The sequence below is a fragment of the Saccostrea cucullata genome, unplaced genomic scaffold (genome assembly GCF_032062105.1).
Source record: "Saccostrea cucullata isolate Sc308-1 unplaced genomic scaffold, CSIRO_AGI_Scuc_v1 ctg107, whole genome shotgun sequence".
Lineage (NCBI taxonomy): Eukaryota > Metazoa > Mollusca > Bivalvia > Ostreida > Ostreidae > Saccostrea > Saccostrea cuccullata.
Window position 1 is genome coordinate 77,371 of NW_026928317.1, and position 24,811 is coordinate 102,181.

The window sequence follows — 24,811 nt, forward strand, 5'->3', positions numbered from 1 at the left end:
CATCACAGAAGAATCTGGCCCCAAAAAGATCCTGTAATGGTCAATGGTCATTAGTGCCCAGCTGTTAGATCCATATTTGCAGCCTTCCACTGGCAATTGCAGGTGGTATCCCAATGTATGTGAAAATTTTTCTCAAAATGATTATTGTAAATCAAACAAATATACAAAAAAACATGTGGATCATTTTGAATTTAGATAAACCAGATTTTTCTGGCTAAGATATGGAGGTAAAACAAACCACATTTTCTTTGATGTTTTATTTGCTCCAATTAAATCATTAAATTAAAAAAAATGTTTGCAAAGTACATCATTAATTGATTATCTCAAACAATATAGCATTGATTTTCTTAAAAATATCAATTTTCTAATAAGTAGACAGTTTCATTAATGAATCACTGAAACTGGTACACTTAGGCTATAAATGTATACCAGTTACTACTGGTTGATAGAGACTTGATAGTCACAAAACTATGAATTATCAAATTTTCCCTAAAGCTGGAATATTGATTATGCAATATTAGGATTTACGTCATTTTGCATCAGTCTGCAGAGACTAAAGCATCTCCCCCAAGAGTTCAGTGTGATTTACTCCTATCAGTTTTTGAGACAACCCCTCAACTTATGGAATCTGGTATTTTTTCATATTTCCACCGTTTATTACACTGACAGCACATTTTAAACAGGGATGATGTTTTAAATTTTTTCTGATTGCAGGGATGGAAGCGTAGCAAGGATTTTTCGCTGGATTTTTTTCTCTCACAGTGCCTGGTTTAATTAATTAGTAAGTATCGCTGATTGACTGGAATTATGTAATGTTTACTTAGGCAGAAGTAGCAGGTGACGACGGTGTTAGATAGCATATCAGAGTGTATCTTCCAGCTTTTCTCAGGTGAGAGAGTTTTCTGATCCGTATAATAGGAGCAAGATCTCGGAAAGGATAATCTCATTTTTATGTGTTTTTAAAAGTTTCTGTTATTTATAGTTATGTATACTTAATCTCTGCTTCTTTAGTCAAAGACTTTTTTTGAAAAAAGACAGATTTTAAAGCTATATGGCAATTAATTATTCAGTTAATTGGCAAACCACATATGTCATCATATAGGTAAACGTTTTCTATAATCTGTACGGATTAAGCCTCAGAAGTAAAGTACGTAATTCATCTGAAAGTGGACAGGAGTTTTAAGTAGGATTTAGGAGGTTGCTTAACAAATGTCCATTTCCAGCATGATATCCAGAGATTTACTTCATACTTTTTTTACTTATACAAATATATATTACACTAAATTAAGTAGCAGGGCGTGTTTGCAAATAAACTCTTTAAAATATCAAGGAATTAAATAATTTCAAATCTGAAAATTTCCTTGTATAAGTTATTTTTCCTTTGATATATTTTTCTTTTCCAACTTGAGGCATGATAAACTATTTTGATCATATAAATCATTAAGTAAGCAATCCACATTTTCACATTAAAGTGCAGTACGTAATACAGGAATTACAGTAAAAACAAAATCTGAGTCACTTGGTTGATCTTAGGAGGGAAGGAGGGGGGGGGGTTCCTATAACTTCTTTATTTGAGGGAAAGGTACACTCAGGTTGTGAAGGAGCTTATAAAAATCATAGAAGCAGACTTAAATAGAGGAGACAGCAAGGTTATGATTACCTTAATCATGTTAATTGTCATATTTTCCCCACAACAGTTGTATGATTAATTACATTTTGAAAAATAAAACTGCCATTATAAAGTGTAGAAAGTTGAGGTCACTGCATGCTTTATGGTCATTTACACATGGCAATGTCACTTGGTGTGTATATTAAGTCACAAAAAAGCTCAACATATTGTTCCACTTTTTAACTGTTCTTTTCAACTTTGAAGACAGTGTTAGCAAAAGCATTTCTAAAAGCTTAGAGAGTCAGAGCTAGGTTATATTATATTCATAATTAAGTTGGATGGTATTAAAATTTAAATGCTAATCAACAAATTTCATTAATTTTGACGATGGGAATATCAAAATTTGAATGCTAATATAATAAAATTTCATTTGCTTTATAATATCTGTAAAACCTAATAAGACTTATGAATAAGTTTTAAGAACATGAATAGAACATTTTAATAATTGGAAAAAAAAAAATTGAATAGATCAATTTTTGTCAGCTATTTTTTTTATATCCCAGTGATTTTACAATTGTGACTACCGTTATATACTTACTGGTATAAGGAAGTAGTTTATAACAAAAAAAGCTAACTTACAATCATTCAACAACAAAAAATTAAAGCTACTCTTCATTAAGAATGTTCATTGAGATGCTTAGCAGTGATGGGATAGAGCTTCCTCCTTGCTAGGGTAAAAACTGCTTGGTAGTAGAAGTACACTTTTGTTTTTTCAAGCATAAAGTACTTTTTTTTTTTTTTTTACATGAATACCTACTTTGGTACTCATGATTTTGTGTTGTAATAATTTCATGGGGAAACAATTGATGTGGGTAAGATTATATTAGAAGGAACTATTTTTTGTTGCTCTAAATGGTTTGTTTCTCATTTTGTCAAATTTTTTCATGCATTTTTACAGTAACTGTTGTTGATTAAATTTAAGGGTAATTGTGTGCATTGGAAGAAAACAATAAAATGGGGTGTATAGATTTGAGACCCTTAAATAACCCTTCATTTGCTCACCTACTTTTTCCAACTCTGAGTTTCTCTTGTAGGCGTATATTATATCCATCTGTTAGAACATGACTTTCTTAGTCTAGCCAGTACAGATCACTGGATATTTAGAAAACATGTCAGAATATTTGTAAAGTTTTCTTAGCACCCAATACAGATTAGATGCCAAAGATGCTGAATTTTGATAACACGGCTAGGGTTTTGAAGAATATCTAAATGTTGCAATATTTCATGAGTTTATCCCACCAGGGTATTGTAATGGAAGGCACTGTAGCAGCTTTAATTTGATACTGTAGATTTTATACTCTACAATGTGATACCTTTGTATGCAGGTGCGAAAATAAGACCCAAGTATTTTGTTCAGAGATGTGGAAGGTTTCCAATTTTTCTAGTCGTGTACTTTACTGTTTCAGTGCCAGATGTTTCTGTGTGGATGTTAATTGCATTAGCCTGATGAAAATTGTGTGAAGTTATTCATTAATCAAAAAGTTGTCTGAGAAATTTTGTAAATCCATCTGCTCTACCTTCCCTCTCGAGGGTACCCACTTGCATCATAATGAAAGACCACTATGTTTCCCATTTGTTAATTAGGAAATGGGGGTGGTGTTCATTAATCCTGACCCAAGTTTTTTGAACTAGCTGGTACACTGGCACCTATGTTAATGTTTGTCCCAATCAGTATATACCATACTGCCAGTCAATAATATTTAGTCTGATGGAGGAAACATTTTCTGTGGTATTTGTCAAAACTCAGTGACCTTGTCACGTCAGGGACATGACTTTCTACCTGTGTGGACATTACAGCAGACGGCAAAGCTAGGGGGCAAAAGGGGGAACATCTCAAAAGTGTGTGTGAAGATAAACACCTTGCCTAGGTGAGAAAGAGAGGTAATTGACCAGATAAAAAGAGGTAGCCGCTCATCTGTAGCTAATAGATTGTATTCCATGGTAATATGATTTTTGCTACTTCTAGATCTGATAATGTATTCTGACCAATGTATGCTAAATTTAACCTTTCCTTGAGAGAGTCAGTCAGGGGAAAAGAGGGATGGAGGGACAGTCTAGAGAGAGAAAAAAAAATCAATGAAGTTTATCTTTAGGACATCCTGAAAACTAGTGATTGCTTTTTTTTTTGGTTGAAAAATTTATTTCTTTTTTATTGATTTTTTTTTTTAATTTAAAAAGCAATATTGAGATTTCAGAGGTAATTTTGAGATTTCTCGCATGTTGAAATAGATAAGTTAATTTTTAACTTTAAGGATCAATTTCTCATTATTTTGCAAGTAGTTTGTTTTAAGCTATGTGTAAATTAGTTAGAAATACCAGTTATAAATTTTAAATAGATAATATAACATTGCATTTTCAACCCAAACTTTTTAAAATAAAAAGTTGGTTGTCAGAAATTGTTGGGAATATAAGACACATACTAGCTTGAATGAACTGACTTTAATTGAATTTTAATTAGATTCAAGATAAATCATACAGTAGGTTGTATTCTAGTAAAATGCCAGAGTATTTACTTATCAAGCAAGAACATCTACTTTACTTTTTATACAGCGAAATACAATGTGTTTTGCATTGCTTGTTTCTGCCACCTGTTTGGAATACAGGTGTTATGTATAAAACATTACTTGCCTGCATGAGCAATGTAATTATTTATTGTGTATTGCTTCAGAATGTAATACACAAGAAGAAAGTGTATGTCTGCATTGATGGGGAATCAAACCCAGACCCTTGCATGCATCACTTGTCAAGTGGTCAAACCACTGAGCTGTATGTCCATGCTGATATCCACAGCCAAAACCATTTCATTCTCCCCTCTTAAATTGTTTTTGCCTTTGAAGACACAACCTAAGTCCTTTTAAGGCTTTTTGCCCTCGGCAGGACTTTCAATTGCAAGTCCATGGATGGATGGTTTTTGACACCTAATTATGTAACAAAAAGCTAAAAGAAAATGTACATGGATGGACCAAGATTCCAACCTGGGAGTCTTCATCACTTGTCAGTTGGTCTAACCGCTGAGCTTAATCCATGGCCATGGCCTAGACCATTAAATGAGTCTTTATCACATTTCAAAGAAACAGAAATGATTATGATTTTTGTTTCCCCATATAGGAGACACAGATAAAGGTGGTAAATTGTTGAATATATATTGACAAGTTCACACATTTTGCATCTTTCTGATAAAATACATTTAGACAGTTTATGCATTATTTATGACAGAATTATCTTCCGCTGGAAATAATGTGACAATGCAATTTCTAGTCGTCAAATACTGTAGATTCCTCAACTTGTTTTCCAATGCTTCAATATTTCCATCTTTGTGTGAGTCAATGTCCAATTGTTTCTCAGTGAAACTCTGCATACTAGTCATAGGTGGATCCAAAAATGTCAAAATGAAAGAAGCCAGAGGCAAATATTGAGAATTTTAGTTTGAATTAGTCATGTTTACAAAAGGTCTAATGTCAGAGTTATTTCTAAATAAACACATGCAGTGATCTCTTATAATGGTTTATTGTTGACCCTCTGTTCATTGAAACCTTATATTGTGTTACTTCATAATAACGCGTAGTGATTAAAATTTTAAATATTTCCCAGTTTCCTTTATTGTGTGCATTTACATGATAAAAGATATCTGTTTGATCCTTAGAGATTTACTAGGTTGCTGGAAGCATTCCACAAAATTGATTTCAAGTTTGTATGAATTTTAGATTATTATTTTGTTAATGTTAGATTGGAAAATGTTGGTGTTTTAAAATATCAGAATGAAATTGCATTTTGAAAGTGTTTATTTACAATCAAATTAATATTTTGAGCATTTCATTTGATTGACATAATTTATGACAGTAAAATCTTCCAAGAACAATTATCTATTTATATCCTGTGTTACTAGTTTTATAAATGTATCAGAGAGAATGAGATTGCTGAAGGGACTATATATAGTAATCAAAATCAGAGAAATCTGGAGAGTATTTATTTATTGCATGACATAAAGTTCTTTTAAACTGGACTACAGTTAAATTCATCTGTGAATGCATGTGTACACTGTTTTTATTGGGTTTTTGCATTTTGTGACCTTTAATCCATATATCAAAATATCTGGGTTAAATGTATAATTATATGAAAATTCTGTGAAAATGTATGTGAAAGAAATGGTCTTGAATTATATCTCTTCAAAGGATTTCACTGGGGGTTATAAGAGAGTGATCACACAACCTGCATGGTGTTTTTAAATGTTAGAATGGTGTGCTGATGAACAATAATGTCAAACCAGAATTCAAAATACTGTGAAACAAGATGTTTATAATATGTTTCAATATGAGACTGTGTTTAGATGTTTTCAAAGACTTGTGAATTTGCTAATTATAATTTTAAAAATTCAAATTTAGTGGTTTATTGATGATTTGTTACTTATGCTTTGTTAGTATTTTGTTAGAGTGTTTTGTTAGCCTCATTTGCATGTGCAAATTACTAATGGAATACTTATCAAAACACAGTGTTTTGTTAGTAGTTTGTTAGATAGTATTTTGTTAAAGCGTTTTGTTAGTAAGTGTTTTCAAAACTTGCAGCTCATTTGCATGTGATTTTTTTCAAAACACTTTGATACTTTGTAAGTATTTTGTTATAGTATTTTGTTTCCCCCTTTTTTTCATTTGGGTTGCTGGAAGCATTGCACAAAATTGATTTCAAGTTTGTATGAATTATAGATTATTGTTTGTCATATTTTGAAAATTCTCTCTACAACATCAGACATTATGATAATTTATGACAAATGAGAAAATTTCCCATATAAATGTATGGAATGCAGCTGACTTTATAGTAATCAATAGAGAAAGGAGAGTGCAACTGTACTCAGTAATTCAGTGCATACACATGCATTTTGTGATCAAAATATCTGTATAAGAATGTCTGATAAAAGTGCTTGAAATACTTCTTTGAGTGGGGGTTGATATCGCACAACCTGCATGTTGTCTACTTTTGACATGTCTGATGAACAAGACAGCCAGACTCCTTGGAGAGTTGCTGTAATTTGTTAACTGTGTAATATCCTCCTCTCAAATGCAAATTACTTTGCAACAGCTTTCAAAAAGAGATTATCGTACAAGGCAAAAAAAAATTTATTTTCACATGGTACTTTGTGTAATTATTGTATAATGATAAAGTGCAGCAATTTGAGCAGTATTTTTCTCTGTTACCCCCCTTATTGTAAATTCCCCCTCCCCATGCAGCCCCATTTAAGACCAACCACTGGCACCAAATCTCCAGCGTCAAGCATCCAAACTAATTCCCACCACCAGTTATCCATACAAACCACAAAACTCACCACTGGGCCAACACTGTGAATTACAACCACCAAACATCCACTTCAATCATCACCACTAGTTATCCACATCTGTAACCACTGCCAGTTATCAACATCAACCACCCTCATCAAGTCATTACCAGTTATCCACACCTGCAACCACCCACACCAAATACTCCACACCAATTACCACTACTAGTTATACCAATTACCACCACCAGTTATCCAAACCACCCACCCACACCAATTACCACCACTGGTTATCTACACTAACCACTAACACCAATTATAACCATCAATTATCCACACCAACCACCCACTCAAAATACCAACACCAGTTATTCAAAAGAACCACCCACACCAATTACCATCACTAGTTATTCAAACCACCCACACCAATTACAACAACAAGTTATTCAAACCACCCCTACCAATTACCACCACCAGTTATCTTTACCAACCACCCACACCAATTACCATCACCAGTTATCTATACCAAAAAAAAAAACAAACAAAAAAAGTATAATATTCTGTTATTGAATTTAGAAAAAAAAACTTACTGAAATAAAGTACAATGATTTTTTTCAAAAGGAAAACTTTGCAATTTCACACAGACTCCAGGGGACATGAAATATTAGGTTGTCATGTTTGCCCTAGCAGTGAAACCTTTTTAAAATTGCTTTTTTTAATTTTATTCAAGTACAAGCTGTATTTACATGAGATTAGAAAACACAACTTAGTAAGAACACAAATATTGTGACCTTCCTCATAACATTGAGAGATTGCAATAACTGATATATACTGTCTTCAGGGTATCCAAAGCAATGGCATTGATTTTGTTGCTCTGTGTTGCTAGCATAATGATGCATTCCCTTTTGTCATTTTTATCTTTTCTTGTATTTAATAGATTGTAATATAAACTTCACTCTACTGAGTTCTAAGGATTGATTTGAAATTGTTGATTGTCCTAGCAGCTTGATAAACTGCCTTTGAAGTTGCTGTGCATGTATAATGTTACATGTCTCATAGTTTAGAGGCCAAAGGGTCAAGTAACACTTAGTAACAGAAGTTAATGATCTTTAATATTACAGTTATTGGTGACTTATTGTCAGATTCAGTATCTCATTTCCTTGCAAGACATCAAACATGGTGCATAAATGGTAATCAGGGAGGTTTTTACCCAATGTGAAAATGTAGTACAGTGTAACATGTTTAAAGCAGACATGCTTACAGTGAATCCTTATGTCTTTAAAACATTATTGTGAACTCTCAATGACTAGAGCAAATTATGTTTATAACAAAGCAAAATCATCCATCAATGGCATTTCAATTTGATGAAGCATTTTACTGTAGTACTTCAAAAGTTATGCTACATACTTAAGTAAGCTGCAATCTACTAGCAATTCCATATGTACTGTATTTTTAAAAAAAAAAAATTAAACCTTTCTCCAGAAGTAATTAGAACATCTGAAAAACATACAGCTCTTTTTGTCTCTGAGTTACACAAAGCTGACTAAACTTCTACACACTGAGGTAAAGATATTGACCAATTTGTCTTTTAGTGTCCATTATGTCAGAATTATTTCTAATCATCCATTTTGCAGACAAATCAATCATTTGGTAGGCCAGTAATGCAATTCTCTTCTATTTCATAGATTCACAAGTAAAGTTTTCTTCTCGATGAAGAAGCAATTCCTTGCTCAAGAGATGGTGTGAGATAATGAAAATGTGATTTTTTGTTTGTGAAAAAAGATAAAACTTCAGGGGTGGTGAGTGGGCCAGACAATTCTTAAAAGAAACCTAGTGTTTCAAGTACGGCACATTACTTTCAAATTATCATGATATACGATCTTCAGCAGAAAATTAAGCTGGATGATGCCAAAAAGTGCACACTGCATTCCAAACCGTTTCAAAAATCTAAACATGTTCCAGAAACACTATCACTTTTTGAGTCAGTGTTTTGGATCCATTCAATCTTTTGGTTTTTCTTAGAGCAAGGCTTCTAAGACATTATTGTTTGATTCTGACAGATGTGACAAAGATTTATAAACAAAGTTCTAAAAATAGCTGTGCCTCATCCTCACGTGGCAACTGCGATGTTTGGCATTGTGTCACCACCACTGCATTCTTGGCCTGGGGTGTTTTTTTTTGTTTTTGTTTACATTCCTTCCTGCTGTCTCTTCCATACTCGTTACTCAACATCAAACAAAAATCAAAGCAAAGTCATCCTGCTAGAGGAAAAGTTTTTATAATAAAGAAATGGAAGTGGAAAATTCATACTATAATTACCAACAAGCCGTACCAGTATATTTCAAAACAAATTGAAAAAAGACAGATAATGGGATGGGTTTTTTTTCTTGGTTGAGAGTTTTTGAACTTATTCCAAGGAGAAAAAAAAATTAGCTGATAACACTTGACAAGAATTATTTCACTTGTAGGATTGGCTACAGGTTTAATTAAAATAAATATACAACCTTAAAAAAAATGAGGAAAAAATTAGTAAAGGGATGTTTTTCCATTCAGAACATGGATTGGGTGTTAAATTAGAAAAAGGAAGTACAAATGAATAACACATGCCTCTACTTCTATTTGAAATATACAATTTATTTATTTATTGTTTTTGGCCTATTTAATAATTAGATTAATTGATTTGTGTCGATAGAGCTCAGATCGGGTCACTGGCGAATTACATTGAAGTCATATGTTAGTCATGTTATTAGTGCATGCTTACTGCACAGTGTTCCAATCATGTACCAATCATATGTTTCTAGCTAAACCGTTTACAACAGTGTTGATATGGCTGAAGAAAATTTTGTTTCAAGTAATTGGGAGGAAAAAAGATCATTTTGAGGAAATCAGTGGATTTTTTTTAATGACTGACATATTTTCCTTGGAATTAATGAGCTAACACGTGCAGAAAACTAAGTTGGTTTTTAATTAATTTCATTGAAGTACATATATGTTAGTTTAAAATGAACTGTTTTTAGCTCGTGAATGATAGGATTTTGCTGATCTAAGGAATAAAGGAGTGTTTCTATTCACTGCTACAAGGTAAAGTTGCAGATGTTTTGTGTCTTAAAAAATTGTGATCCATAGAGATCTTGTCAGCTCATTTCAAGTACAGTTTCATTTGTTTTAGATATCTTTTTTATTTAGTTTTCCTTATAAACAAGGTCTGGTATTATAGCTGGGACATATAGTGTTTGCCATGTTTGTTTTCCATCCTTCCATCCTTCCATCCATCCTTCCTTCTGTCCTTCCATCACACTTTGCGCTTAGCTCAGTTTCAAAGAAACTATGCAGGATATTTTTATCAAAGTTTATATGCTGATAGATATTGATGAGAGCTATGCAGCTGCATCAACATTTTTTTTACCTTCCTTTGACCTTGTCCTCACTTCTCTTAAACTAGTATATTAGCTCAGTTTTAAAGATACCATTCAAGATGGTGTAGTGATAGTGTAATCAAACTTCATATGTTGATGCATAATGATTTCTTAAGCTATTCAATGCATCAACATTTTTTGACCTTGTTTTTTCCTTTTGACAAATTGACTTCACTTTTCTTTAAATTAGTGTTTACTGTAGTTTTAAAGAAACCATTCAAGTTACATTAATCAAACTTCATATGCTGATATATCGTCGCTGTTATATCAAAATGTCTTAAGTCGATTTTTGGCGCGAAATTTTTATTGCTAATTTGGAATCTGCAATATCGAATACATGTTCTATCAAAACGTCATGTCTCTAGGCCAATTAGAAAGTGAGATACAGACGTGTGATAAAAGCTCGTATGTCCATTGGATGCATTTTTTTTCTGACAAAAGGTCGTATGTCTCTGGGCACTGACAAGGATGTCACTGGCCGTCTGATATCAAGGTAAAAATTATAATTTTAGTTAAATCTTTTATAATTTTTATTAAAAAATGTGTTCAACATAGAAAACAAAGTATATTTGTTTAATAAACAGAGAAATCAATGGAATTAGATTGATGAAAAGTTAGATGTAAGGTTACTTCATGACAAACTGAATTCTGTTTTCGCAGTTTGTAACTGCAATCAATTTATGAGTATGTTCATATAATACATTTCAGAGCGTTCTAATATCAGATTTGTACGCTTACAATACATTGCAGGGATTTGTTTCAATGCTTTACTGGAGATACGACAATTTGTACAGAAAAAACATCCTGGACAGAAGGGAAAACACTAGACATACGACATTTTGAAAAAAGATGTTTTTTGTCTCTCCTGAAAAGTTGGGATTTTTGACTTACAACAATTTGATATTACAGCGACGATATACTGATGTAAGCTTTTCAACTGCATCACCTTTTTTTGACCTTGACCTTTTGTTTGACCTCACTTTTCTTAAATTAGTGTCTAGATCAGTTTTGAATAAACAATTCAGGATATATTTACAACTTGTTGTTGCAGATTACCAGACAAACTATTTTTTGATCCCTTATCACACAGTATATGAGTATTTATTCCTTTAAATTACAATGCTATTCTATGAGCCCTTACTCTTGGTTATATCATAATCTTAGGAGCATTAAGGCCTTTGGGCCTCTTTTTTCTAGTGAGACATAACAGAAGGATTTATAGTGTCTGGGAAAATTTTGAATTATTACATATATATGATGTTTCTGGTTTGTCTAATACAAACTCCATTATTGATGCCCTGGATTTTGATTGGCAGAATATTATCACTTTCTATCAGCTCTGTGTCACGTCACATAATCTCACTTAATCCAGAGGCTTTGGCATCGATGTCCTTGAGGAAATGATTTTACTGCTGCTTAGTGACAAATTAATGTTTTGATGCCTCAAATAATGACTACAGAATCATTGTACAGTTCCAAATTGATGCTAAACTCATGTAATATTTCACAGTTTTGTACTAAGTTTTCTGTATTGCATCTCTGTAATGCTTTCAAAGCTTTCAACCGTTTGGTGAATAATTCATTCTAAGTGCTCAGACTACAGCTTTTGATATTAATTTTAGAAGAGGCATGTATACACTAAGGCTAGCATTGTGGCCCATGAGCCTATTGATCAATTTTTTTTCAACTGTTTATAGACCAAATGAAATTTTAATTCTATTCTCATGAATTTTGTTCTTGTAATCAATCCGTTTGAATACACAATTTTAACCTTATCTGTAATCACCAATGGAAAAAAAGGCTCCATTTGTGTGTGCTTCATCAAATAAAGTGTGTCAATGGTTATTGCTGATGGAAGTTTTCTTTTCTATGGGGAAATAAGGCCCTATATTGATGGTAATGATATTATACTCTATGTATGAGGTAGGACTATTTTATTTGACCAGGTCACAACAGGCGAATTCTGCAGAATGCACTGAAATTATTGATTTATGTAGACTTACACAATGGCCAAATTTCATGCAAGGTCATCATTAATCAAGCCCTGTGACCTATTAGTTTCACTTACATACTAATGATGCTCTAATGTTACTGGGTCTGAGGTACATTTTAATAGTGAATGAATGGCTTCATCAAAATCATTCTGTTCTCATATGAAATACAGTAGAAACTAGATTACAAGGTACTTGGATATAGGAAAATCTTGTTCATACTTTTTCACCTATCCTTTATATTACTTTCTTGTATGGATAATAATTTAAAAGAATTAATCATTAGGATCTAAAACAGTATGTTCTTTGAGGACTTTTCAGTAAGCATGTTTTACTGTGAAGACTACAAGCAAAAGGTGTCCGATATCTGAATGAAATCTGCAGGATCAATGACGAATTCACCAAACTGGCATTGTTTATAAAATTAAGTCCAAAACTAAAATATGAGGCAACGTCAAAATGCTGGCCTTAAACAAATTTGTGTTACCCTTGTAACAACAACTTATTATTTAGTAGCCTGCTATAAGGCCAGGGAAAATTTTTACCAGGTCTGGCTAATTTGCAGTTCAGGTTTTATATTTGCCATATACCACTCAAGGTTAAACAATTTCTACATAACTTGACATGGGTTTGTAAGAACCACACAGTTTTGAACAAGAGGACACCAATGAAACCTTGCATAATCACCTGTTCTTCTGCAATTTAATGCACTTAAACCACCCAGCAAGATTTACTTTGTAAGATAAAGTGTGATGGTCTATGACCAAACAACAACAAGGCATTCTTTGCACTTTGAGTCAGCTTGTAATGTGTCGGGAAGGATTAATCATGAAGAAAGGTAATTATGTAACATGCACTTGAAATAATGAAAGTTCTTAGGAGATGATTTGGAAAGTCCTACCACTGCTATGGAAATTCGAGTTACTGTCCTGTAAATGCCAATCAAGTTTAGGAAAATTTGGTTATATTGTCTGACAGAGGACGGAAAGAGGATCCTAAATTCATTTTGAACAGACGCAGACAGTAGATTTTTTCTCTCTCATAATTTGGGATGTAATTGCTCTTCAAAATTACTTCAAAGTGCTTAAGGATTATTTCTTACTCATCTGGGTTTTTTTTTTATAGACAAGGATGTAGCATGACTGTTTTAGTATGGATGTAAGGCTATAGTTGTAATCTCGAATGGTGCTTGAAATAATGCGTAAAATGCCAAAATAGGAATATTTTTTTATTCTTTTGCAGCCATTGTGCAATTTTCATTTTACTGTAGGACTGATTGATCATATGATTATATTGGGGTTGATATTTTTGTGGATTAATATAAAATAATAGGAATATTTTTTGGTAATTGTAGCTTTTTGCAGCCTTTGTGTAATTTTCAGTCTTTCTGTGACTGATTAATCATGTGATTATTTGGGGTTGATATTTTTTTGTAGATTACAACAAAGCATCGTCTGCCACCAGACAGTTTAATTTGAAGCAAGAAAAACCGCCACCCCTTCATCATCAGCAGAAGCACATCCCATAATTCGCGGAGACTCGTCACTGAATATTGGAGAAAAGCGATTCACGCTCTCAATAGCTTCCTGTGCGAACACACATAGGCTTGGCTGGTCTGCTTGAGAGAGAGACTGCGACAAGGCCCACTCTCTCGTTCCACGGAATGGACGATACAGCAGAGTCCCAGCTTCAAGGTCTTAATTTACAAGGTAAGAATGTTAATTAGTGAAAAAGGATCAGTTTTTCCTGTGTTTTTCAGCTGTTGATACACTCTGAAGGCTTTATGCCATAAAAAGGAAAAATTGATAGAAAATCAATACGGTAGCAGACATGAATTTGTGTTTAAGTCTGGCTTTGGGATTAACAGGATTGCTGTAAGTTTATTCTAAGATACTACTGTAGGAAACCATGTTTCATTGAAACATGTGCATCTCATGACAAGGTTGTACATGAAAATTAGACATTAAAGACCTTATTTACTGTACATTACAAGTCAATCCTTGTACTTTACAAAATTCAGGTAGAGCTTAGATTATGGCATATTGCATGATTTTACATTAATTATAAAATGAAAACTAAACCAGGTTTTCATTTCATTGTTCAATGTTAAATTACACTCTGATGACATCTCTTCTTCTAAATTTTAATTTTGGCCTGGACTAAGTACATTTTTTTGTCAATATAAGCAGTTTTAATGTTGAATATTTGAGAATATGGTCGTAATGCATCTATTGATTCAGAATATTGGTTTTTTAAAATTAGAGGAAATATTCAATGATCTTTGAAATAATATTCAGTAATTATGTCATAAAAAGGTTTTATTCATTCACATCCCACTCAGTCTTAAAGAACATGCCTGTACCATCATTTTCATTTTTTTTCATATATCCATGTGAAATGTCATAGCATTTTCATCCATTTTCATCCCGTATAATATCATAGCATATGACTTGCATGATGGGAGTAGGTTTGTCCATTACATTCCCTTCTACTCAAATATCATGAGTATAATTGTCTGCCTCAGTCCGTAGAAGTAATCAATACAAACCTCTGATGTTTTCCTGCAGGCTTCAGATTAAAAACATTGAGTCTTCTACTGTAAGATTAAAAAAAAGATACTCAACCCGATGGACAAGAACGGTGTAGGATTGAACACCATACTGAAGACGTTTGTCAAAAATATTCCTGCTGTGTTTGGTCAGCGATTGATGACCAGGGCATGCAGGTATTGGAAAAAATATCGAAGTCTGTGTTTGAATTGTAATTATATGAAAGGGTTATTGGTTTCACAATGATGATTTCTTCTTTAAACAGAGGCTGTATCAGTGAGAATAGGAATGGCGCTTTTTCTAAGTCTTCCCTTTAATTATTGATGGTTTCTGCCATTACTGTATGTAGTGACTCTGAAATCATGATTCCAAGAGTGTGTATAAAGATGCAAACATGAGTTTTTGGGCTGTATTATATGAAATTCTGTCAACATCTGCATTGGTTTTCTAAAAAATTGAACATCTTCTGTCAAAAAAACTTGAGAAAGATGGATTGCCTTAAGGTGTCCTTTTGTCATCTTGTTCCTAAGTAATTTAGTCTATGTCAGAAACAATTTGTAGAAGACTTTTGGGATAGGTATCAGTTACAGCTTATGTGCTAAAGTGGGATCATTTCTTATGCAAAGCATTTGTGTATGGGAATTGCTGCTGAATTCAACAGATCATTCTTAGAGTATTGCAGTCAATGTTAGCATTTTGATGGAATAAAACATTCAGAAAATATTGATCGTTCGTGAAATGCTGCATATCAGTTTGCTAATGTGTCATTCTTAGTTTATCGCATTGCAATTATGAAAGCAACTTTCTTATGGCAGAGTTTAAAGATATCCATTAAAGATATTGAATTACTGGATAAAAACAGGTTTATCTTGGACAGGTGACAGGTTATTTGTAGACAAACTGGATAGGTCACAGGTTCACTGTAGACCAGCTGGATATTTCAAAGGTTCACTGTAGGAAAACTTGATAATTTATGTCACAGGTTCGCTGTAGACAAACTGGATAGGTCAAATGTTCACTGTAGGAAAACTGGATAGGTCACAGGTTCACTGTAGACAAACTGGATAAGTCACAGGTTCACTGTAGACAAACTGCGTAGGTCACAGGTTCAGTGTTAACTGTAGACAAACTTGATAGGTCACAGGTTCACTGTAGACAAACTGGTTAGATTACAGGTTCACTGTAGACAAACTGGATAGGTCACAGATACAATGTAGACAAATTGGATAGATTACAGGTTCACTGTAGACAAACTGGATAGATTACAGGTTCACTGTAGACAAACTGGATAGGTCACAGGTTCAGGTTCACTGTAGACAAACTCCTTTGAATGATGGTGCAGGTAAAGGTACCCTTTTACTTCTGAGTGACTTGAAACCATGGATAGAAAAAACATGCATTACCTTGACATCAAACGGCTTCAAACTTAATGTGCTCATTAAATTAATAATTTGAAATACATGTAGGTGAAGGTGATAATTTGAACCTTTCCTTCTAACATGTTTAGCTTGATTTGTCTGTTATCCTTTGATTGAGCTTGCTAACCATTTTAGAAACAAATTAACAAATTAATTATTCATCTAAATTAGGTTTTAATATTCATTAGGTAGATTTTTTTTTTTTGAAAAAAGCTGAAGGCAGTTAATGCATAGTGATTTTTTTTTTGAATATATTAATACTGTAAAAAGATCTGTAAACAGGGTGTAAAATATGGACCATTGAAAATCCAGAGGTAGGATCAGCTGCCTAGGAGGAGTGAGCATCCCCTGTTGACTAGTCTAACCTGCCAATAGCCCTCTGTATTGATCATATAAATGGAACATTATGGAAGGTTGTGTTAATGTATGAGGTCATAGGTCAAGACCAATATTCTGTAGTATTTTGTCAAGGTCATAGGATTGTTATGCAGAAACTACAGAAGCAATGGCTCAAAGGTTTCTTATTATGACTGGTGATATCATATGATTTATTTTTATAAGTCATTTTGAGAAGTTTTAGCCTGCATAAAATGGTAAGGCAGTACATTAAACAAATATTTTGTATTATAACTGAGCTTTTAAGGCAATTTGCATAATGCTTAAATAATGAGGATGACAATTTCGTCATCTTAATTTTCTACAAATAAAAAAAATTCTCAGATTCTGACATTAAGGTCTCAATTTATATTCTTGCTTTGAAAATCTTAAGCAAGAAGATTGATTTTCAGGTAAACGTGAAGTTATTTTCGAAATGACAGACTTCATATTCACAGCTTGAATCTGTCTGCGACCTTTTTATTTCCAAATGAAGGAAGTTCATAACTGATTTACATAAGCGTAGGAAGTTTACTAAAATACGCTGCATAATCCAAAATCTGCAAGCAGTGGCCCCTACGGCCTTAAAGCATCATTTTCTGCATTTGATCAGTCACCTGGAAATTCCAAATGCTTTAACTCATTAAAAATGCAACAGAACATGTCTTTTCTGCAATTGGTGCCATATGAAAGAGTTGCAGACAAACTGTATTGATTGTTTGATGAAGGGGATGTCATTTAATTAAAACCCAGCATGCCAGAATCATGAGTCATTTAAATCAACTGATACCTGAAATCAGATCACCAAATATTGAAGAAATGGACTGGAAGCTTGGACATTAATTTGGACAAATTTTGTTCATTGATATTGTGACTGCCTTTGAACTAAGGCAGCTTATTCGATATCTTGTATATTCTCTCCATGTTGTCAGAGGAATCGATGAAGGTCTAATTCGAGAATGACTTTTCGGAGTTGACTACCGGTGGGACGGAATAGAGTGCATTTCGGTACCCATCGCTCATCATAGGAAGGGCCGAGAGAAGTAGTAATGTATCATAGAGAGAAATCAATTTTCGTTAGCTTTCAAGGTTTTCAGTTTTGTTCCTATGGTGGTAATAATTGGAGGCTTTCTCATATTTCTCCTCTGTCTGCAGTTCTCCTAAATAACTGTAAACTTAAAGCTTTAAAGTGCGGTTGGGTTATTGCACTTTCTTTGAGTTTTTAAGACTTTGGTAAAGAACAATCATTTTTAAACAGATGTGTATTTTAAAACTTTCTTTTTAAGCTAACCTGATCTGAAAGCTCAAGTGAGCTTTTCTGATCTTATATTATTTTGTCTGTAGTCCGTCTGCCTTTTCATCCATTTGTCTTAATACTTTTCACATTTTTTATATCTTCTCTAGAACCACTGGACCAATTTCAGCCAAACTTACAACAAAGCATCCTTAGGTGAAGGGAATTCATGTTTGTTCAATTGGGGGGCCACACCCTCATTCAAGAGAAGATAATTTTGAAATACTGAAAAGCTGGTGGCATTACTTTTTTTAAAAATCTGTGAGCACTTTTCAGAAACTACCAAAAAAGTTAAAATTAAAGGGAATTTTTAAATACACACATATAGTATTAACTATTTAGAAAATCAACTTTTTAATTTCTTTTAGTTTATCATGCAAAGGGAAGGAACTGCAACAATAACTGTCAAAAATGTCTTTCCCAATCCCTGAGGCTTCTGTTCTGAAATACAGCCTAACCTCGACTTGATGGACTAAAGATAAAACTTTGAAATACCTGAGGGTTTGAGATAGTGAGGGACTGTATTACATCAAAATTGTTTGGACTTTCAAATCACTTTGATATATCGACGGTATTCAAGATATCAGAGTTCGGGATAATGAAATTCAACTGTATGGAATTCCTCTTCCCCAGACTTGTAAATCAATGTGGGAAGGAGAAGATTAAAAAATATTAATACGATATGCTATACTAGTAAGTCGATATCATTTAGGCGGGAAGAAGAGATAAAAACTATATGGAAAAGTTCAGGCTTAAATTGATGAATTTACAGGATTTCTTGTTGTATAAGGACAGCTTTATTGCTTGCATTACAGAATCCGGAAATAATTTCAGGAAAATGAATGATTTCTGTTCGAGTGATATGTACACATAATGTGCATGTTGACATAGTGGTTGAAGATTATGCAGAAGTTAATATTGTCATAGCAGTGCACAATAGGGAATATGCATGCATCACCAAGGCAGTTATTACGTAATATTTTCCCAGTTAATTGATTTAATTGATTTTTTTGTATTCTTTAATTTAACTTCTGATGAAATCATCTGCAGTATTTGCTAATTAGATTTTCAATTTAGAATACTTAAGCATTATTAAGACTGCTAGTTCAACAGAAAATGTTTTTCTTCCATGCAACTTTGTGGGGAATAAAAGACACTAGATAAGAGAGAGATTTTTCACAAAATTGGCTTCTAATATTTAAATTGGATAATGGTAGAATTTTTGTTTATTTAGAAAAAATATTTTTAGTCCTGCAACATTGGAGAATTTGAAGTATTTCAGGCACATCAGTATTTATTATTCATAACGCCAGGTGGCTTTAGCAGTTATGTGTGCCAGCTATTGATACAAAATACTGCATTCCAACGATTCATTGTAAGAAAACATGATTATTGATTAAAATCTTATATCTGATTTTTACAGGGAGCTTTAATCTAAAAAGTAGAATAATTAAGAAGATTCTTTCACTGTGCAATTTTTCAATGGAAGTTCAGCCAACTTTTAGAGAGAAAACATGAATGCATATGAATTATCAAATTTTTCCTTGTTTGTGTTAGATAAAGAAAAATTGTACTTTTGAATGGTAATATTTATCAATGCAGACTGATAGCAAAAACCGAGAAAGATAATTTGCATGTTAAGGGAATATTTCATAGATCAAAATTATATTACATGTAGGTCCTATCTTATTTTCCTAGTATAAAATTACTTGTGAATATTTACATCCATCTATAGGACTGTGTTTCTGGGTGGTCCCAAAATTCTTTATGTCTGCATGTCTTAAAAACCCCCACCTATAAAAATAAGCCTCCACCCTTCCCTATTTGAGTAGATAAAGTAAATTCATGCAGTAGGATGTATAATATTTTGGATTTCCTTTTCAAGATAAAGTATCCTAGCATGACAGTCAAACATGCTCACTCCAATGTGTATGCATGAATTCATCATGTGCTTGCTGTAACTGTGTGTTACTGTATAATCCCTATAAACTGCCCTGGGCACTTAGAAAATTGCAAAGGGGGGGGGGCAGTTATTCTAGTATTCTCTTTATGATATTTAATGTTATATTTTAACTTCAAATAATCTTTGAAAAAAAAAAAATTCAAAGAACCACTAAAATAATGTTTAATTTTACTTTAAGTGAAGATATCCACCCATTGGCAAATTAAGCTAAATGATTCATTTTCACCAAGAAATTGGATTATAGATAGGTTTCATTTTCACTTTCTTCAAATTTTGGCAGACTTTTGATATGATTCTAGATGGTTTTAATTAATCACTGGACAGGGGGCCCGCATTTCCTGACAATTGAAAAAGACTTAAGGGTACACTTATAGGAGCTGGGGCAGTTAAAAGGGATTATACGGTAGTGTAAATATAAAATCAAGAATGGACTTTTTTCTTGGACATCCATTTGAAGCCTCTCATAATAAAGTCAAAGCAAAAAATGTTATTTACATTCATTAATTTAACCATCTAATGGACATTTTATTTTCATGGGACGCATTTATGTACTTAAGCCCCATTTACAGACATTTGCAATGATCATTCAAAGTCCACAATTTTATGCTCATTGCTGCTGCAGACTTCCGCATTCTATTCTAGAAGATGTTACAATAGGATAATTGTATTGTATTGTGAACTGGCCTGAGATTAAGACAACCAGACATATTGATTTTGGTGAATTCCCACCATAGCTATAATTACACTGGTTGTCTAGGTTGGTTGACCATTTTGTGGGGGTGATGTAAGGTGAAGATACAAGAAATGGGGATAATCTTATGGTCCCTCATTTTCTAGTAAGGTTAAAGATGATTAAAACTTGCTGAATGTGTATTTTATTGATATTTAAAAGTTTTTTTCGAAACTCTTATTTCTTTATAATTAGATCACGTCCATTACAGTTGAAACTTAATTCCAAAGTGAGATAAAGCCCCATTCCATTATGTAATTTTATTACTGTGTATAAATCTAATAAAGAACCTTAGCTTTAAATGAAGTCTCAAACTGGTCATGTAATACTGCATCATCCCACTGGAATAGAAGATTCTGTAAAAGTTGTACAGTCAGCTTTGTGAAAATTGATACCTGAAAGTATTCTTAAGAGATTGATAGATACCTATTGATCATAACCTTAAAATAATATTCATGCAATGCAGCATTTGTATGAGAAACGTTAGTGATTGAAAATCATTTTGTTATACTGGTAGGTCTCTGTTGTCTACATGCTTGTTATTAGCTTTAGTCATCATCCATGATCAAAAATGAATGAGGGCTCAAGTTAGGTCAAGGATTAAGGTCATACGTTGAGGGCAAAGGTCAATTTAGTGTCACAAGGGCACATAATATAAGGCAGTGGTAAAAAATTGTAGTATTTCAAAAGATGACCTTTTTTATAAAACTATCAAAGGATGACATTTTCTCGACATCAAAGAACAAAATTTCATATGGGCTTAAAAAGAAAAATATATACCTGGTATAAAGAGAAGAAAGTGGATCAAGTACATGTATTTTCCGTGGTCGTGGAAACAATAAAAGTTTCCAGTTACCAATACTTGTTAGGGGATTTGTACCAATAAGATGCTCCTTGATATTCCTTCTTCAATATTAGGCAAAAATTCAATAATGTCAAGCAAAAAAATGAGCTTTTTTATGGTGAAAATTGCAATTTTCTCAGAGGTGAGAACTTTCATTTACAATTTGCAGGCTACATGAAGCATGTTTTGTTTCCCACAATTCCTTCAGGACACTTTTTTGGTCAATGATTTGCAACATTACTATATTGATTCGAGTCAGTCTCATCGTAAAACTGGTGCCAGAATCAATTAGGGTTTATATTGGATGGTTTTACTTCCCTTCCTGCTAAATATATATCCATAATTTTGCTCATAAGAATCTGAGTATATGTGTAAAGATAATGTTATTGGTATTGACTTTTGTTTGTGTATATGAGAAATGGAAATGGGCAAGTATTGATTTGACTGATCAGTTGAAAAAAAAAAAAAGACGAAAAAATATGGATTGACAAGGTATGTGGATGACAATTATTTGCAATACATGTAATTACAGAAGTAAATTTGACCCTGCATGACTAGATGGTGTTTCAGAGTCTGTTACAAAAACACGATCTACACCATTTTGTGTCAAGAGGGATTTCAAAGAGAGATTTGCTTTCATTTGTGTTTTTAGCCTGAACAATTACAGATGTCATTGGTGAATTGGATAGTTCATCTGGTAATTGCATGTATTAGTTTATTGGAATCATTTGTAATTCCCAATAACAACAAATTTTCTGACCACAATTTGAACCTTTAGATGTCCGATCAAATGAAGTGGAGATTTTTCATTACTACTGGCCTTTCCTGCTTGCAGTATCATTTCCCAGTGTCTTATTGCTAGATTGGACTTGTTTAGATCCCAATTTAATGGAATCGCTAGAATCTTGATGTTAGCTGCTGGTCAATGACTTGTCCAGACACTCATACCTGTAATTGGTCTTATTCATTTTATTAGCTCACCTCAACGAAGTTGGGGGAGCTTATGTAATACCCTCGGCGTCGGTGTCGGCGTCGTCGTCGGTGTCGGCGTCGGTGTCGGCGTCGGCATCCCAGGTTAAGGTTAAGTTTTTTGGAGCAGTTTTCTTTTTAAGAACTTCTATGTCCTATATTGATTAGACATGCATGGAAGATGGTTCTAGTGTGTTTCATTGTACCAGTCAAAGTTTCAGATGCTGCAATTTCAGCAAAGGAATGTCCAGGTTAATGTTTTTGGAGCAGGTTTACATTTTTGGTGCAGTTTTTGGTGTAGGTTTCATTTCCAAGGAACTATAAGACCTATATTGACCAAACTTGCATGGATTTATTACCAGGCTTTTGACCTAAACGGTTGAGTGAACAGGTTAAAGTTTTTGGTGCAGGTTTCATTTCCAAGTAACTATAAACCCTATGTTGACCAAACTTGCATGGATGATACATCTACGGATGCATACTGTGTGTGAATCTGACCTACATTTTCCAGTTGAGTGAACAGGTTAAATTTTTAGTGCAGGTTTCATTTCTAAGTAACTATAAGCCCTGTCTTGACCCAACTTGCATGGATGATACATCTAAGGATGCATACTACTGGGCTTGCTTTGGATGCTGAATCTGACCTACATTTTCTGGTTGAGTGAACAGGTTAAAGTTTTTGGTGTAGGTTTCATTTCCAAGTAACTGTAAGCCCTATTTGCATGATAAAGGATGCAAGGGCTTGCTTCAGGTGCTATATTTTCTGGTTGAGTGAACAGGTTAAAGTTTTTGGTGCAGGTTTCATTTCCAAGTAACTATAAGCCCTATGTTGGCTAAACTAGCATGGATTATACATATATTGATGTATATACTAAACAATATCTGACCTACATTTTCCAGTTGAGTGAATAGGTTAAAGATTTTGGTGCATGATTCATTTCCAAGTAACTATGAGTTCTTTAATGACCAAACTTGCTTGGATGATGCATATAAATGCATACTACTGGGCTTGCTTCGGATGCTGAATCTGACCTACTTTTTGTTGCTGAATGAAAATGTTAGTTTTTGATGCATGTTTCATTTCCAATTAACTATGAGCCCTTTAATGAGCAAACTTGCATGGATGATACATCTTAGGATGCACACTAATGGACTTGCTTCAGATGCTGAATTCGACATATATTTTCAGATAATAGACCAGGTAAAAGTTATGGGTGCAGGTCTATTACCAAAAAACTATAAGGCTTATATAACATTGTATAAACCAAACTTGCACAAATGTTGCATCAAGAGATGAAAACTCTCAAATTTGCTTCAGATGCTGGATTTTAATTACATTTTCATGAAGAAGAACTAGTTTAAATTTTTTATGTTGTTCTATTTCAAATTCAGATTAAAATTGCTTAAATATTTTCATCTTTGGAATGTACATGGTTAATTGTGTGACTTTGCCTTACTTAAAGACAACATTCGTTGAGGTGAGCTCTGTAATCTCTGATTACCTATGTTTTTTATACAGCTAAAGGTGCTATTTATCAATTTATATGTACTGCATACTGTGTGGTGCTGTGCTTCTCCCTTACACAAATGAAGGACAATTTCAGAATTATCAAACAAAATGCCATTTCATTTAAAAAAAAATATATACTGGGATTTTCAGTGTGACGTGTCAAAGATACTAATCAATATTTTGGCATGATATAATATCTTTAAGACTTTGAAAAAAACGATTTTATATGTTATTGATTTTCAAGTTGATTATTTCATATTGTTGGAATTTTTATCAATGGGTAGACATTGAAACATTTATCTACTACACAGCTTAACTAGCAGACATTAACTTATTGAATTTGCTTGTAACTTATGGAAATTGCATTTGAACCTGTTATTTCATCTGCTTTCTTTAAATGTATTGTTATTGATTTACAATTTCTTTCTCCCTGCAGGTGTAAAACAAACTAATGGAGTGGAATATATGAATGGCGATGGAATGAATTCACCACAGAAAATGGATGACTTTGAGGCTCAGTTTCAACCTGTCCCTGCAGGCAAAGCTGCCTCAGGATTAGACCCCAATGCTAGTCCCTTTGAACCTTCAGGTCAACATAGTGATTTATTAGGTTTGGAAACAAGTGACCAGACAGTGCCCTCTGGTGAAAACATGGCCGCTGCCCCTGACCCACAACCTCCAGCAAATGATGGAGTGTTAATAGATTTTAGTGGAAAAGACCAGGCATCATCACCTGCTCCTCCTTCCAAAGGTATGAATAATTTATATAAAATTTATATCTTTTGATGAAGTGGATGGTTGTATAATTGTACAAATC

The 24,811-nt window shown here is 33.3% G+C and overlaps 1 protein-coding gene across 12 annotated transcripts in view; it reads left to right on the top strand.

Moving 5' to 3' along the window:
• The first annotated feature begins 541 nt into the window (after positions 1-541).
• LOC134277178 (microtubule-associated protein 4-like) overlaps positions 542-24,811 on the top strand; it is a 56,150-nt gene continuing 31,880 nt past the window's right edge. For 6 of the 12 annotated variants that reach the window (XM_062759467.1, XM_062759468.1, XM_062759470.1 and 3 more), the window contains exons 1-3: positions 644-781; positions 13,779-14,051; positions 24,431-24,745. In XM_062759467.1, the coding sequence (XP_062615451.1) occupies positions 14,006-14,051; positions 24,431-24,745 (361 nt within the window). In that variant the 5' untranslated portion in view covers positions 644-781; positions 13,779-14,005. The other 6 variants (XM_062759459.1, XM_062759466.1, XM_062759462.1 and 3 more) reach the window with 6 other exon arrangements.